The 16,340-nt window shown below is 46.5% G+C and overlaps 1 protein-coding gene across 1 annotated transcript in view; it reads left to right on the top strand.

Annotated features, from left to right (window-relative positions):
- The window catches only part of syt4 (synaptotagmin IV), a gene marked incomplete at both ends in the record, with an annotated part of 33,070 nt that overhangs the window by 11,589 nt on the left and 5,141 nt on the right, over positions 1–16,340 (top strand). Inside the window, 2 exons of the mRNA XM_084337998.1 lie at positions 6,859–6,993; positions 10,301–10,350. Coding sequence (XP_084194124.1) covers positions 6,859–6,993; positions 10,301–10,350 — 185 coding nt within the window. The remainder of the gene's footprint in view (positions 1–6,858; positions 6,994–10,300; positions 10,351–16,340) is intronic.

Raw genomic sequence — 16,340 nt, 5'->3', positions numbered from 1 at the left:
GTGAGCTGGAGAGAGAGGGAAGGAGGGAGAGATGGAGTGAGCTGGGGAGAGAGAGAGAGAGGGAGGGAGAGATGGAGTGAGCTGGGGAGAGAGAGAAGGAGGGAGGGAGGGAGAGATGGAGTGAGCTGGGGAGAGAGAGGGAGGGAGAGATGGAGTGAGCTGGGGAGAGAGAGAGGGAGGGAGGGAGAGATGGAGTGAGCTGGGGAGAGAGAGGAGGAGGAGGGAGAGATGGAGTGAGCTGGGGAGAGAGAGGAGGAGGGAGGGAGAGATGGAGTGAGGGGAGAGAGAGAGGAGGGAGGAGAGATGGAGTGAGCTGGGGAGAGAGAGGGAGGGAGGGAGAGATGGAGTGAGCTGGGGAGAGAGGAGGGAGGGAGGGAGGAGAGATGGAGTGAGCTGGGGGGAGAGAGGAGGGAGGGAGAGATGGAGTGAGCTGGGGAAAGGAGGGAGGGAGAGATGGAGTGAGCTGGGGAGAGAGAGGAGGGAGGGAGAGATGGAGTGAGCTGGGGAGAAAGAGGAGGGAGAGATGGAGTGAGCTGGGGAGAGAGGAGGAGGGAGAGGGAGATGGGAGTGAGCTGGGGGGAGATAGGGGAGGGAGGGAGAGATGGAGTGAGCTGGGGGAGAGGGAAGGAGGGAGGGAGAGATGGAGTGAGCTGGGGAGATAGGGAGGGAGGGGAGAGATGGAGTGAGCTGGGGGGAGAGAGGGAGGGAGGGAGAGATGGAGTGAGCTGGGGGAGAGAGAGGAGGAGGGAGGGAGAGATGGAGTGAGCTGGAGAGAGAGGAGGAGGGAGGGAGAGATGGAGTGAGCTGGGGGAGAGGGAAGGAGGGAGGGAGAGATGGAGTGAGCTGGGGAGAGAGAAGGAGGGAGGGAGAGATGGAGTGAGCTGGGGGGAGAGAGGGGAGGGAGGGAGAGATGGAGTGAGCTGGGGGAGAGAGGAAGGAGGGAGGGAGAGATGGAGTGAGCTGGGGGGAGAGAGAAGGAGGGAGGGAGAGATGGAGTGAGCTGGGGAGAGAGAGAGGAGGGAGGGAGGGAGATGGAGTGAGCTGGGGAGAGAGAGAAGGAGGGAGGGAGAGATGGAGTGAGCTGGGGAGAGAGGGGAGGGAGGGAGAGATGGAGTGAGCTGGGAGAGAGAGAAGGAGGGAGGGAGAGATGGAGTGAGCTGGGGGAGAGAGGGAGGGAGGGAGAGATGGAGTGAGCTGGAGAGAGAGAGGAGGGAGGGAGAGATGGAGTGAGCTGGAGAGAGAGAGGAGGGAGGGAGGGGAGAGATGGAGTGAGCTGGGAGAGAGAGAGGAGGGAGGGAGGGAGAGATGGAGTGAGCTGGGGGGAGAGAGGAGGAGGGAGGGAGAGATGGAGTGAGCTGGGGAGAGAGAGGAGGAGGGAGGGAGAGATGGAGTGAGCTGGGGGGAGAGAGAAGGAGGGAGGGAGAGATGGAGTGAGCTGGAGAGAGAGAGAAGGAGGGAGGGAGAGATGGAGTGAGCTGGGGAGAGAGGGGAGGGAGGGAGAGATGGAGTGAGCTGGGGGAGAGGGAGGGAGGGAGGGAGAGATGGAGTGAGCTGGAGAGAGAGAGAAGGAGGGAGGGAGAGATGGAGTGAGCTGGGGAGAGAGGGGAGGGAGGGAGGGAGAGATGGAGTGAGCTGGAGAGAGAGAGAAGGAGGGAGGGAGAGATGGAGTGAGCTGGGGAGAGAGGGGAGGGAGGGAGAGATGGAGTGAGCTGGGGGGAGAGGGAAGGAGGGAGGGAGAGATGGAGTGAGCTGGGGAGAGAGGGGAGGGAGGGAGGAGATGGAGTGAGCTGGGGAGAGAGGGAGGGAGGGAGGGAGAGATGGAGTGAGCTGGAGAGAGAGAGAAGGAGGGAGGGAGAGATGGAGTGAGCTGGGGAGAGAGGGGAGGGAGGGAGAGATGGAGTGAGCTGGGGGGAGAGGGAAGGAGGGAGGAGAGATGGAGTGAGCTGGGGAGAGAGAGGGGAGGGAGGGAGAGATGGAGTGAGCTGGGGGGAGAGAGGAGGAGGGAGGGAGAGATGGAGTGAGCTGGGGAGAGAGGGGAGGAGGGAGGAAGAGATGGAGTGAGCTAGGGAGAGAGGGAAGGAGGGAGGGAGAGATGGAGTGAGCTGGGGAGGTAGAGGAGGGAGGGAGAGATGGAGTGAGCTGGGGAGAGAGGGAATGAGAGAGGGAGAGATGGAGTGAGCTGGGGAGAGAGGGAATGAGAGAGGGAGAGATGGAGTGAGCTGGGGAGAGAGGGAAGGAGGAGGGAGGGAAAGATGGAGTGAGCTGGGGAGAGAGGGAATGAGAGAGGGAGAGTGGAAGTGAGACTGGGAGGTGGGGTTAGATAGAGATGACTGAAGGAAGGGATAGATGGAGGGAGGGAGGTGGAGTAGGAAAGGAGAGGAAGAGAAAGGGGGGGAAGGATGATGGATGGAAGAACAGAGAGAGATCAGAGGGAAGACAGCAATGGGAAGAGATGAGAGAGGGATGGATAGATGGATCTCTTGGTGGTTAAAGCAATACGGCTAAACTCCCAGTCCACCTCTATATCTCTCTGTGTCTCCGTTCTGGCAGCGAACTGTTATGTTGTATCTTATTACATTGTAACTTTTTACGGCTTGGCTAGGTCTCTCTTTATTTAAATTTGTATTATTTTTCAATGGGATTTTCCTGGTAAAATAAAGATTAAATAAACAAATAGAGAGAGGAGGAGGGTGGCAGAGCAGGAGGGAGGAGACGATGGAAGGAGAGAGATGAGCGGAGCGAGGGAGGGAGGGAGGGAGGATGAATGGAGAAAAGACACAGAGGAGCAACAAAGGGAGGGAGAGAGAACGATGAATAGAGAGGGAGGGAGGGAGGGAGGGAGGGAGGGAGGGAGGGAGGGAGGGAGGGAGGGAGGGAGGGAGGGAGGGAGGGAGGGAGGGAGGGAGGGAGGGAGGGAGGGAGGGAGGGAGGGAGGAGAGCGGGGCGTGGCGCATACAGAAATTAGAGAAATGGAAAAGAGAGAGGGGAGATAGGAAGATACGAGGTTGTGCACAGTGGTCACTTTGTTTTTCACGACCAGACTGCTAAAGAACAACTCCAAAAAGAAGAAGAATACAGCCTGAGATGTTCTTTTTCATTTTAAAATCTTTCAAGATATCTTGTCAAACCCTTCTCCTTTTGTTAGTAGACATATTATCTCTGTATTCACCTCATGTCGATTTGATTTAAGGTACCCTGGCATTTACAGTTTCTATAACGATGGATGGAGGGCGGGGTCAATACAAATGTAATCATATTGGAGAAAACTGGGTTTTGTGTCCCGATTTTCCTACTTGGACTTCAGGTTTAAAGCGCCAATCCATCAAATTGTTTCCCCTAGTTGTAAATCTGAATGTCCAACTTTCCAGCATGTCTGGAATGCACCAGTGGTTCACTATTCTGTGCACGCTGGTCCATATTCTGGTACCCCACTGGCTCGTCCATATTCTCGTACCCCACCGGCTCGTGACTCAGTAAGAACAAAGGGTTGCACGACTCCCAACACCCTGACACCCACATGAACGCACAACCTGTTGAAGTGTGACACAACATTATTTGACTTGATTAATGACTGAAGAGGTATAGAGGCTGCAAATACTGTACAGTAATTTACATGTACAGTTTTTATAAAATACATTTAATAAATATTAGTGGTGGGACTCGCTTAATTTTTTTTATCAAATTAATTTGAGACTTTATAGTTAATTAGAGATAGATAGAGATTGGTGGGGGGGGGGGGGGAGAGGGGACTGAGGTACTAGTGTTGACTCATCTCACTCCTTTTTGTAAACACACCTAAACATACCATTACATAAAGATGTGTAAAACACCTTTGGACATGTTCTAGGTAAGACGTCAGGCAACAGGCCACAGCCCCAGCAGTGTTTTCAGCTATAGAGTAGATAGATTTGCAGGCATCTGTTTGCAAAATAATTCAGAAGAAAATTTAAACAATTTCAGTGTGTGCAAACTTCTGTAACTCTATGACAATAGCGCTCAGAGTGTTTCCTTTCAAAAGAGGGCAGACTTGTGCATCTGCTACAAATGGTTCCCGAATAGTGTCCAATTTACTTCCAGTGTGCAATCGACAGGCGTTTTATGCTAAACTGTTAAACATAAAAGAAAAAGATTTGAGTGGAAGGGATCTTTAAATTAAATCACAGTGTAAGGCAGTTGTAGGCAGTGAAGGCAAACTGAGTATAGACAACAGGGTTCAAAGTTTGTACAGTATGGACAACCAAGCCTAGAGTATAGTTAACCTCTTAAGCCCGGAGCCTATTTTCTGAAAATCCGCCTAAAATACATACCTAAGTAAATGGAATATTGCTCCACTTCTACAAGGCCATTTGCATATTCTTGGTATCTAGGGACATCTATGGACCTCAGTGAATGTATTCCCAGTGTCAGAAATATTGTGTCTATTACTAGGCTTGCTTAAATTGTGATGAAACAAAGGAGAATATGAATTATGATTTTTCTTTGCATCTTTGACAGTGAATAACACCATGCTAATAATGACCAGACATGAATAACTGCCACTGATCTCGTTCAGTACCTTCTTGAGATCATGTGTAAAACAAATCTAAGGAAATGAATAACGGGAAGATGATTAAACAGAAGGTTCTGTAGATACAGTACTGAATTCTCCCATCCGGACAAATGCAATTTGAAATATTATTATAGAATATAGAATAGCAGGCTTATAAATTACCTTATTATAGCCAATTCGCACATTTATATATATATATACATATATTATCTTTCAAATGGCCGAGTTCAATTTGGATTTAGTATCACCAGGCGTGTATAAGAACAGATCATGAAATCTACTGAAATCTACTGTACCTTTTTATTTTGATCAGTGTGCAACCAAACTCATTTCAAATCTAATTGTTGCTGCATGCTAAAAACAGGGAAGAGAAACTAACTGCGGTGTCAATATGTCAATAACGTTACGTTTTGTGGTTTATTATCCCTAATAATAAGAGATATTAAAAAAATTCATACAGAAGTTTGAAGCTTGAAACCCCATCAGGAACTGTAGTTCTGAAAATCCAACGCAGATCGACAGCTAGCGCTGTCCAAAATGGTAGCAAAAAACTACAATTGGCATGGTTCAAAATGGTCACCTCTCGTGAAACAAACAGACCAAATCGAAAAGTAAAATCTATCTATATATAAAATAAAAACGATACTTTTGTCAAACAGTCTGGAGAGATTGATTTATGACATGATGTGTACATTCCCACCCATGCATACAGCACTATTCTAGAGGAGCGGCCATCAAACTGACGGCCTGAACGGTGGAGAGGGTTGCAAAATTATTTTGGGATAGTTTACTGAACGTGAACAAGTCAAATTCTGATTCATACATGTATATATATTACATATTTTTTTAGTGGATAGGATCTTTAAAAGGTCATACTTCTCCACAGCCAGAACCAGGCAGTGCCTGTTGTCTCTCAAATGCTATTGCTATCTAGTTTCCTTTTCATGTATAAGATTTTTTAATCACAAAAGAAAACATTTGTTATATTTTATTGGAGTTGAATAATTAACAGAAATAGCCTCCATGGTTCTGTCAATAATTTATTGAGCGGAATAGCTTGAAACGGAGAATAAATATTAATTACTTGGTGTCACGTTCCATTCAAAGTCCGAAGTCAGAAATTCCTAGTTGGGAGGTTCATAGTTTCTGAGCACCGATGAAATAGGCTATGCAGAGAAACCATGTGAATTGAATTACCACTTTTCAATTCACAATTACAAGTGTTTTGTACAAAAAAATGTAAGTGTATTGTAAAGATAACAAAGATAAGCAGTTTTTACAGTTACAGCGTATGACACAATATTGACATGATGCCAATATTACACCATATAATAGCACATAGGCACAGCTCAGAGAAAACTGGGTTTTGTGTCTGATTTTCCTACTTGGAATTCAGATTTATAGGGCCATTCCATTGCATTTTCTTTCCGAGTAGGAAGTCGGAATTTCCAACTTTCCAACATGTCTGAAATGCACCAGTGGTTCACTATTCTGTGCACGCTCGTCCATATTCTCGTACCCCACTGGCTTGTGACTCAGGAAGAACAAAGTTAGGATATGAACCGTAAAGACCTGTGGTGATTTACAAGTTGTTAAAAAAAACATGTATGTTTTATAGTTAGAAAAGTGCCATAACACGTTATAAACATGTTTAGTTTATCATAACTACTCACAAAGGACTGAATTCACTTGCTCTCTTGTTGAGTTTGAACAGATCAGCCTCAGTACCTCAAACCGCTCGCATTACGGAATGGATCTATCGCCACCCCATGGAAGAATTCTGTAATGCAGATTTATTGCAATGACGATGGTCTGTTTACAAATGTCTGTTCGTTGTGTGACTGTTTATGTATACAGTATGTAGTGCTTGTATAAATGCATCCGTGCACTGTGTGTGTGTGTGTGTGTGTGTGTGTGTGTGTGTGTGTGTGTGTGTGTGTGTGTGTGTGTGTGTGTGTGTGTGTGTGTGTGTGTGTGTGTGTGTGTGTGTGTGTGTGTGTGTGTGTGTGTGTGTGTGTGTTCCTGACTATAATATCAGGGACACAGAAAGGGTTAGAGGCTGGGAAATGAATGTAAGTCAATGTAATTGTAACGTCTACAATTCTGCCCTCAGAAAATGTGTGTGTACATGCATGGGTAGTGTGTGTGTGTGTGTGTGTGTGTGTCTTAACTTATGTTGGTGGAATCAGACACTCTCTGTATAAGAACATCTGCTAAATGGCTAATGCGTGCGTGCGTGCGTGCGTGCGTGCGTGCGTGCGTGTGTGTGTGTGTGTGTGTGTGTGTGTGTGTGTGTGTGCATCTTCCAGGTCTGTCCATGGCGGTGCGTCATGGCTCTCTCTACTCTGGGCTCTCAGGGTTTAATGGAGCGCTGGGCTGCATGGCTGTAGGAGGACTGTTCTTCACCTTCAGCTGGAGGACACACCTCTTCGCCATTACCAGCGGTGAGACGTGTACACACACACACACACACACACACACACACACACACACACACACACACACACACACACACACACACACACACACACACACACACACACACACACACACACACACACACACACACACACACACACACACACACACATACAGGTACATAAAATATACTGTTTGCACGCAAGTGCAATGTGTGTGTGGAATGTGTTGGAGTGTGAACTCAAAGCACATTGATTTACATGGCATAAGCACGTAATATCACGCTCAAGTTAAATGGTCATAACATTACAGTCCATAATAGCAAGGACTTCAGCCTCAGCCATTAGATGATGTGCTTATTCCACATAATTGAATGTAGTTTATGACTCTATACGGTTCTCATTCCAGTTGACCTTTAAGCTAAGCTTTGCCTTGTTGTAACAATACAACAACATGCCATTCTAATGAAGAATCACTCAAATCTGTCGAATATAGCAGAATTACCTTGCTGGTTAATGGAGTTATTTTTTTCTTTTGTATTATTTTTCATAATAATTTATCTCGACGTCACTGTACTGTAAATGAGGGCTTGCCCTCAATGATCTATGGAGATTAAACAAAGATTGATTGAATGAATGAATGAATGAATGAATGAATGAATGAATGAATGAATGAATGAATGAATGAATGAATGAATGAATGAATGAATGAATGAATGGGAGAGAGAGGGGGGGTTTTGGCACACGACAAAGGTCATGAGACAGAGTCAAGCCCACAACGTCACAAGTGTGTGACTGACTGACTGAGTGAGTGAGTGAGTCACCAGAGTGTATAGAAGATAATATATTTTATTACTTTGTTTCCTCCCTCTTTTCCTTTGCCATCGTTCTTATTTCCTCTCCTGGCACAAGTGTCCTTGAACATTGTGTGTATGTCTGTCTGTGTAACGTCTCAGGTTGTGTGTTTATCAGTCACACTACCGTTCCTTTAAAGGAACACACCAACATTATGGGAAATGCACTTACTATCTTCCCCAGAATCAGACAAGAAGATAGATATCAATCTCTGTGCGTTCGGAAGAAAGCAATCCGGCTGCAAGCTAGCCTAGTTTACCACAAGTGAATGGCAGTGGATTGGGATCAGCGAGCCTAGGTTAGAACTCTGGGACAGGTGTTTGGACAACAGCTAGGCTAGTGGTCCATATCTGCTACCATTCACTTGCGCTAAGCTAGGCTAGAAAGATAGTTTTCTACTGAACGCATAGAAAGGAAACCGGTACCTATCTATCTTTTTGTCTGACTGACTAAAGTCTCAGATTGTGTGTTTATCAATCACGCTACCTCGACCACATGTACCATATTCTCCTGTCGATAATAAATGTGATTCATGTTCTGTTTCATTACAGACTTGAAATCTGCTTGGAGAAAAACAAATGACAGCTAACATTACCATAATGTCAATTCAAAGCTTGATTTCTTTCAATCTATCACTTTTTTCACACCCTCCCTCCCCTCTCATGAACACATATTGAGAGACTATGGAGCACACGTACAGTACACACACACACACACACACACACACACACACACACACGCACACGCACACGCACACAGCACACACACACACACACACACACACACACACACACACACACACACACACACACACACACACACACACACACACACACACACACACACACACACTGCTTGTCTGATGGAGTGCTGAGGAGATGGGCACTGGGGTTTAAACTCGTTATCAGGCAGCGATTCTATTGACATTATGTAAATTAGGATTAATTACAGTTTCAGATCATTACAATGAGGAATATCTGTCCCCAAGGACGGCTCTCTTCCTGCTATCTACGCCAGCATTGTGCGTGTGCGTGCGTGCGTGCGTGCGTGCGTGCGTGCGTGCGTGCGTGCGTGCGTGTGTGTGTGTGTGTGTGTGCGTGCGTGCATGTGCGTGCGTGCGTGCGTGTGCGTGCGTGCGTGCGCGTGCGTGTGTGTGCGTGTGTGCGTGCGCGTGTGTGTGTGTGTGTGTGCGTGCGTGTGTGTGTGTGTGTGTGTGTGTGTGAAAGGGTGACAGCAGGGTTGACAAAGAGAATGTGAGAGAGATGTATTGGGTGTGTGTGAGAAAGAGAGCGAGTGACTGAGGAAAAGCGAGCATTGGTCTTTATGTGTCCTTATTATATTAAGGTAAATGCACTGCATTTAAATAGCACTTTACAATTTGTTCCTCATAGTGACCCGCTCACTCACACACTCACACACCGACAGCCTAACCCTAACCCATAGTGACCCGCTCACTCACACACTCACACATAGTGACCCGCTCACTCACACACTCACACATAGTGACCCGCTCACTCACACACTCACACATAGTGACCCGCTCACTCACACACTCACACACCGACAGCCTAACCCTAACCCATAGTGACCCGCTCACTCACACACTCACACACCATGCAAGGTGCAAACCTGCTTGTCGGGAGCAGTTAGGGGTTAAGTGTCTTGCTCAAGGGCACTTCGACACGCTGCCGGGAGGAGCGGGAATCAAACCGGGAATCATCCAATTACCAGACAAGCGCTCTACCTCCTGAGCTGCTGTCGCTCCCAATACATCCTGTATTCACCCTCCCCTCCCCTCCCCTCTCCCTCCCCTCCCCTCTCCCTCCTCCCCTCCCTCCCCTCCCCTCCCCTCCCCTCTCCTCTCCTCTCCTCTCCTCTCTCCTCCTCTCCTCTCCTCTCCTCTCCTCTCCTCTCCCTCCCCTCCCCTCCCTCTCCTCTCCTCCCCTCCCCTCCCCTCCCCTCCCCCTCCCCCCCTCCCCTCCCCCCCCTCCTCTCCTCTCCTCTCCTCTCCTCTCCCTCCCCTCCCCTCCCCTCTCCTCCCCTCCCTCTCCTCTCCTCCCTCCCCTCCCCTCCCCTCCCCTCTCCTCTCCTCTCCTCCCTCCCCTCCCCTCCCCTCCCCCTCCCCTCTCCTCTCCCTCTCCTCTCCTCCCCTCCCTCCTCTCCCTCTCCTCTCCCTCCCCTCCCCCCCCCTCCCTCCCTCCCCTCCCCTCCACTCTCCTCTCTTCTCTCCCTCCCCCAGCCTTCCTCTCTGTATTTACCCTCCTCTCTTCTCCTCCTCTCCCCCAGCCTTCCTCTCTGTATTTACCCTCCTCTCCTCTCTCTCTCTCCCTCTCCCCCAGCCTTCCTCTCTGTATTTACCCTCCTCTCTTCTCTCCCTCTCCCCCAGCCTTCCTCTCTGTATTTACCCTCCTCTCTTCTCCTCCTCTCCCCCAGCCTCCTCTCTGTATTTACCCTCCTCTCTTCTCTTCCTCTCCCCCAGCCTTCCTCTCTGCCTACACTGACATCGCCCTGAGCAACCTGACAGGGGCCGTGAGTAAACACACACTTAGAGCCATAGAGCAATACAATAAATAAACGTGCAACTATGATGGCTTGAAAGCTTTCAAATGAGTTAAAAAAAAATGTTTTACTCTACTATTGTTGGAGAAATATGCCACCCATTTCAAACATGGTTTCAATCTGGGAGTACTGCTGGTCCATCTAAAAAGCATTGGCACTGGTTCTGGTTTTCGAAAAATATCTGAAGCAAAGAGTAGCACTTATTATAAACAGCATATCTTATAGCAAACAGCTTATCTGAACACGGGTAACAGCGGCTCAGTAGGTAGAGCGCTCGTGGTTCGATTCCAGCTCCTCCCTCCTTAAGCAAGACACTTAACCCCAACTGCTTCTGAGGAGCTGCAAGCTAACCTAGATCAGCACAAATTAATTGAAGCGGATATGGATCAGCTAGCCTAGCCGGGAGAGGTGTTCTTGGCCAACAGTTAGGCTAGCTGATCCGTATCCACTTCCATTAATTTGTGCTAAGCTAGGCTAGCTTGGAGCCAGCTAGCTTTCTATTTAACGCTTCTAGCGTATTTCGCATAATGTTGGTGTGTTACTTTAAAGTAATGTAAGCTAACAAAACAAACTAACAGAATTTTGCACCTAGCTTAAATGTTAAATGACCATGCAGTCTAATTGTGACGTCTCACCCATCGGCGTATTTAGACCACTATCACTGGGGCACGTGCCCCAGTGTTGATCAGCTGTGCCCCAGTGATCAATAATAATAATAATTATTATTATTATATATTTTTTTACTTCGCTTTGAAATATTATAGTGAAATATTTTGCACTGTTGTCGCATTTATCTTGTTGAAATCCTCCAACAGGCTCTTTTTTGTAAGTTGACTGGTTTGCACACCCCTATGACAGCTAATACATGGTACATCCCATGGTGCTCAGCTGTCAGCCTCGCGCAGTTCACAGGTAAAATCACACAGTGCTGCGGTTGCATTCTGTCATGATGGCAACCCCGCCAGCTAAGAAAGTTAAAGCAAAGGAAATTCGGGCATTCCAGCCCTGGTGGACAGACTACTACGGGTTTGTGTGTCAGAAGGACCGTGCTGTGTGTACTTATGTTGAAGGCTTGCCAAACAAAGAGACAATCAAATCAAGGATAAAAGATATCCCCATGTCAGCTGGAAGTGTCAAGCGACGCATCAACGAAATGTCCGAAAATATCAGAGAACAGCAAACAGCTGAAGTAAAAGATGCTCCGGTGTGCAGCTTAAAGGGACAAACCAACACAGCCCCCAGATAACGGAGCTCAGTAAAGCAAAACAGTGCCAGGGATCTCAGGTAGGCAGCTGTTTATTTTCCTACACATGGCGCTGCAGCATGTTAACTTGAACGTCTTTCTCTCTCTCCCTCTCTCCCTCTCTCCTCTCTCCTCTCCTCTCCCTCTCTCTCCTCTCTCTCTCTCTCTCTCTCCTCTCCTCTCTCTCTCTTTCTCCCTCTCTCTCTCTCTCTCTCTCTCTCTCTCTCTCTCTCTCTCTCTCTCCTCTCTCTCTCCTCTCCTCTCCTCTCCTCTCCATCTCTCTCCTCTCTCTCTCCTCTCCTCTCTCTCTTCTCTCCTCTCCTCTCTCTCTCTCTCTCTCCCTCTCTCTCCTCTCTCTCTCTCCTCTCTCTCTCTCTCCTCTCTCTCTCTCTCTGGCCTTGCTCCGGTGGAGGGATTGGAGGAGGGTGTGCCATCATGTTAACGTTAGCCTCAGTTAAACCTTGCGACGACTGAGCTGTGTTCTGGTCATGTGACACTACACATATTTAATTGAGACCCTTATTTCAATTTAGCTGGAAATACATTGATACATCATTCAGTAAAATGTTCAGAGCCTTATAACAAAAACATTATTACGGTCACCATTGTGACCAGTGGGATTCTTTTTACTGAAAATGTGAGTATTACCAAGTCACCTTGTGTTCTTAAAACAATGACAATAAACATAGTTTTATTAGGTTGAAATAATGTGGTTGTGTACTTATTTTTTCTGTTAACTTATTATGGATTGAAAACTGAAAACCAAACAAAATGTGCTATATATAGCCTACCATCTGCGTCGAATATGAAATAAAGGCATCTAAATGACAATTTTTTTCTTAAAAAAAAACAAGCTCAATCAAAAGATTATACATGATTCCAAAATAGTGAAGAAAATGACTTTAGGAAGAACAAAGGCAGAGGCTCTGGTCCTTGCTCCAAAGGCAGTGGGTGATGTTCTCAATGCCTTAACATCAGACAAACCCCTCCATACAGACCTAAAACCTAAAACCGAAACCGAAACCGAAACCGAAACCGAAATACCGAAATAAAGTTAAAAATAAAATAGTTACAAAATATGCCAATTTGCCGGAGAGACAGACAGCAGAGAGACAGACAGACAGATAGACACTGTTCCACAGTGTGTGTGTGTGACCACTAGTCTCCTAGTAGAGCCCCCCCCCCCCCCCTCTGGACCACCTCCCAGTAGAGACCCCCCCCCCCCTCTGGACCACCTCCTAGTAGAGACAAGTTTTCTGAAATGTATGTTTATATATGCAAATGAGGCACTTCCCCATTAAATATGTGGACATTTATGGATGCAATAAGGCAAAATTAAGTAAAATGAACAACTAAATGTGTGTTATTGATGTTTTATTGTCACTAGTTTCATAGAAGACATGTTTAGGAAGCAAAATATAACAAAATCTCAAAATCAACAAAAAAAGTATATTTGCCTATTCACCTGCAGTGTCTCGCCTTAATCCTCATCTTCGTCTTCTTCCTAGAGAAGTCTCTACTAGGAGGTGGTCCAGAGGGGGGGGGGGCTGAGTCTCTACTATTAGACTAGTAGTCACACACACGCACGCACACACACACACACACGCACGCACGCACGCACGCACGCGCACGCACGCACGCACACACACACACACACACACACACACACACACACACACACACACACACACACACACACACACACACACACACACACACACACACACACACACACACACACACACACACACACACACTGTGGAACAGTGTCTGTCTGTCTGTCTGTCTCTCTGCTGTCTGTCTCTCTGCTGTCTCTCTCAAAATAGTATAAGTGCTATCTTGGCCCTGAGAATCAAATCAGCACGAAAAAAGCTATAAGCTTATAAAACGATTTAATATGCTAAACTTCGTTTTAAATTCCTTAAGTCACTTTTGTTTATTTCATAAAGATTTTCCCGACATAATGCTACCTGCCCCGACCAGATCCATGACTCTGTTGCGATACAGATGAATTATCTACTCAGAAAGCTTATAAAACAATTTAATATGCTAAACTTTGTTTTTAAATTCTTTAATTCACTTTTGTTTATTTCATAAGGATTTTCCCGACATAATGCTACCTGCCCCGACCAGATCCGTGACTCTGTTGCGATACAGATGAATTATCTACTCAGAATAGTATTATAAAGTGGCTATCTTTTATGCTGTAGATCACTGCTGGTATGTGCGTGCAGAACCTTTATTTCAGCGGGGACTGTAGTATTTATTTGACGTTACTGTACAATATATGTGTATTAAAATACGGAGCTGTCTTTTATTGTATTATAATAATTATGAATATTAAAAATAAATTAAGAAAGGCATTCTTATTCCAGCATGCATTAATGACACTAACGGGCAACGGCAAAACAGTGGTTAATGGTCTTTATTAGTGTTTGCGGTGTCCAGGCAGCAATGGTCTTTTAGGAAATTAATAGATATAATATCCGACAGTGTACAACACCCTCGGTTTAGGCCATTCTTCCACATTTCATGGGGATGTCCATCAGTGGCGGACTGGCCATCGGGACGTTCGGGACGAATCCCGATGGGCCGGGACCAAAGTGGGCTGGTCAAAAAAAAAAAAAATAAATAAATAAATAAAAAATTTGGCCAGTGTGTGGGCCACTAATGTGGACCGATGTGTGGGCCAGTGTGTGGGCCAGTGTGTGGGCCAGTGTGTGAGTCGGTGTGTGGGCCACTAATGTGGGCCAGTGTGTGGGCCGGTGTGTGGGCCAGTATGTGGGACGGTGTGTGGGCCGGTGTGTGGGCCGGTGTGTGGGCCGGTGTGTGGGCCAGTATGTGGGCCGGTGTGTGGGCCGGTGTGTGGGCCAGTATGTGGGCCAGTCTGTGGGCCGGTGTGTGGGCCAGTGTGTGAGTCGGTGTGTGGGCCACTAATGTGGGCCAGTGTGTGGGCCGGTGTGTGGGCCAGTATGTGGGCCGGTGTGTGGGCCGGTGTGTGGGCCAGTATGTGGGCCAGTGTGTGGGCCAGTGTGTGGGCCACTAATGTGGGCCGGTGTGTGGGCCGGTGTAGTGTGTGGGCCGGTGTAGTGTGTGGGCCAGTGTGTGGGCCATATGTGGGCCGGTGTGTGGGCCATTATGTGGGCCGGTGTGTGGGCCAGTGTGTGGGCCGGCAATAAAACAATAAACAAGTTGCATAAACTAAATCAGATTAAAAATGATCACAGTTCTGGTTTGCCTTAAGATGCAGTTTAAGATGGGTCTTGAACATGGAGTATGTAGGGCACTCTCTAATCACAACTGGAAGGCTATTCCAGTAGTTACCACTTTTAACAGAGAACACAGTTTTTGCAATGGTAGTATACCGAAAAGGCACCTTACAGTCCCCTCTACTGATGGCCCTGGTGGTAATGCCAGTGTCTGCTTTCTGTTGGATGAACTCATTCAATGGTGGAGGGGCAAGTCCATGCAGAACCTTGTACATGAAGCAAGTATATTTGAAAACTTGGAAATTCTCGAAACTTAGCATGTTATGTTTTTCTAAAACATTACAGTGATGAAATGAAATTGGTTTCCTATCAAATACTTTTATGGCTTTTTTGTAGAGTAATTATATTGGTGTAAGAGTAGTGACATATAAAAGAGACCAGTTGATAAAACAGTAGGCCTACTCGATGTGTGATAAAATCATTGTCATGCAGAAACATCCTTGCAGCATTAACTGGCAGGCAGGGCCTGATCTGCCTGAAGTTTTCGATGTTAAACTTGACTGTTTGTCACTTTCTTCACATGACTTTTTGAAGGTCAATGTAGAGTCCAATGTGACCCCAAGATACTTGAATTAATGTACAATGTCCAGCTCCGCCTCTCCCAGAAACACATTAGAGTGAGTGACCTCTACTGGTGACTTTGTGAACATCATACACACTGTTTTCTTGGTGTTAAGTGAAAGACATGCTTTTGTTAGCCAGTCTTGAATGAGACATGAGACATCAGTGAATGAGATTCACGTTTCCTCCCAACCGCGAGTAGGCCTAGAAGCGCAGAAATGGAGAATGCAAAAAAAGAAAGGGTGGAGCTGAAAAAGCTAGAATTAAAAAACTAAAATTGCTATTAAAAGACGCAGAACAATGTTCTAAAATTACAGACATGTTTACCCGCTGCTGCTGCTAATGATGATGAAGTTCAAGTGGAAGGAACCAACAGTAACATGACAGGTGCGTGCAGTAGCCTAGTGCATATTCTACTGTTGGTGTCTGCCGGTTCATGAGGGCTAGCTAGCCTATACTAGCTCTTGCAGTGATTTCAGTCATTCTATTACAAGACAATGTGCTTTCCGTATTCCTGAAATAGTTGTGACTCGTGACGTTTTTTCTCTGACTAAAAGTTTAGTTAGCAATGTTAGGACTAGTGCCCACCACAGCATCAGAAGCTAAAGTGCTAACCTAGAGAGCCAATCAGAACCTAGGACGGGCTGCAAATTAATCGGCTACTAATATTATAATAGTAAATACTAAAATAAAATACTATTATGTTCCCTTCCAAATTTTCATGTTGATATAATATTGGTAATCTAATTGGTTGAATTGATTAGTTGCCATTTTACATGCTTAAATAAGATGTACCTTAGAATTCCCAACTGTTAGCCATGTTCTCGATCTGTCTATGATTAGTCTCATCTACATGTTTGTAAATAACCACAGCTAACTAGCTTAAG

This window comes from Notolepis coatsorum, assembly GCF_963971535.1.
Source record: "Notolepis coatsorum genome assembly, chromosome: 1".
NCBI lineage: Eukaryota > Metazoa > Chordata > Actinopteri > Aulopiformes > Paralepididae > Notolepis > Notolepis coatsorum.
The sequence above is the reverse complement of the archived record's forward strand: the minus strand, read 5'-3'. Positions and strand labels throughout refer to the sequence as shown.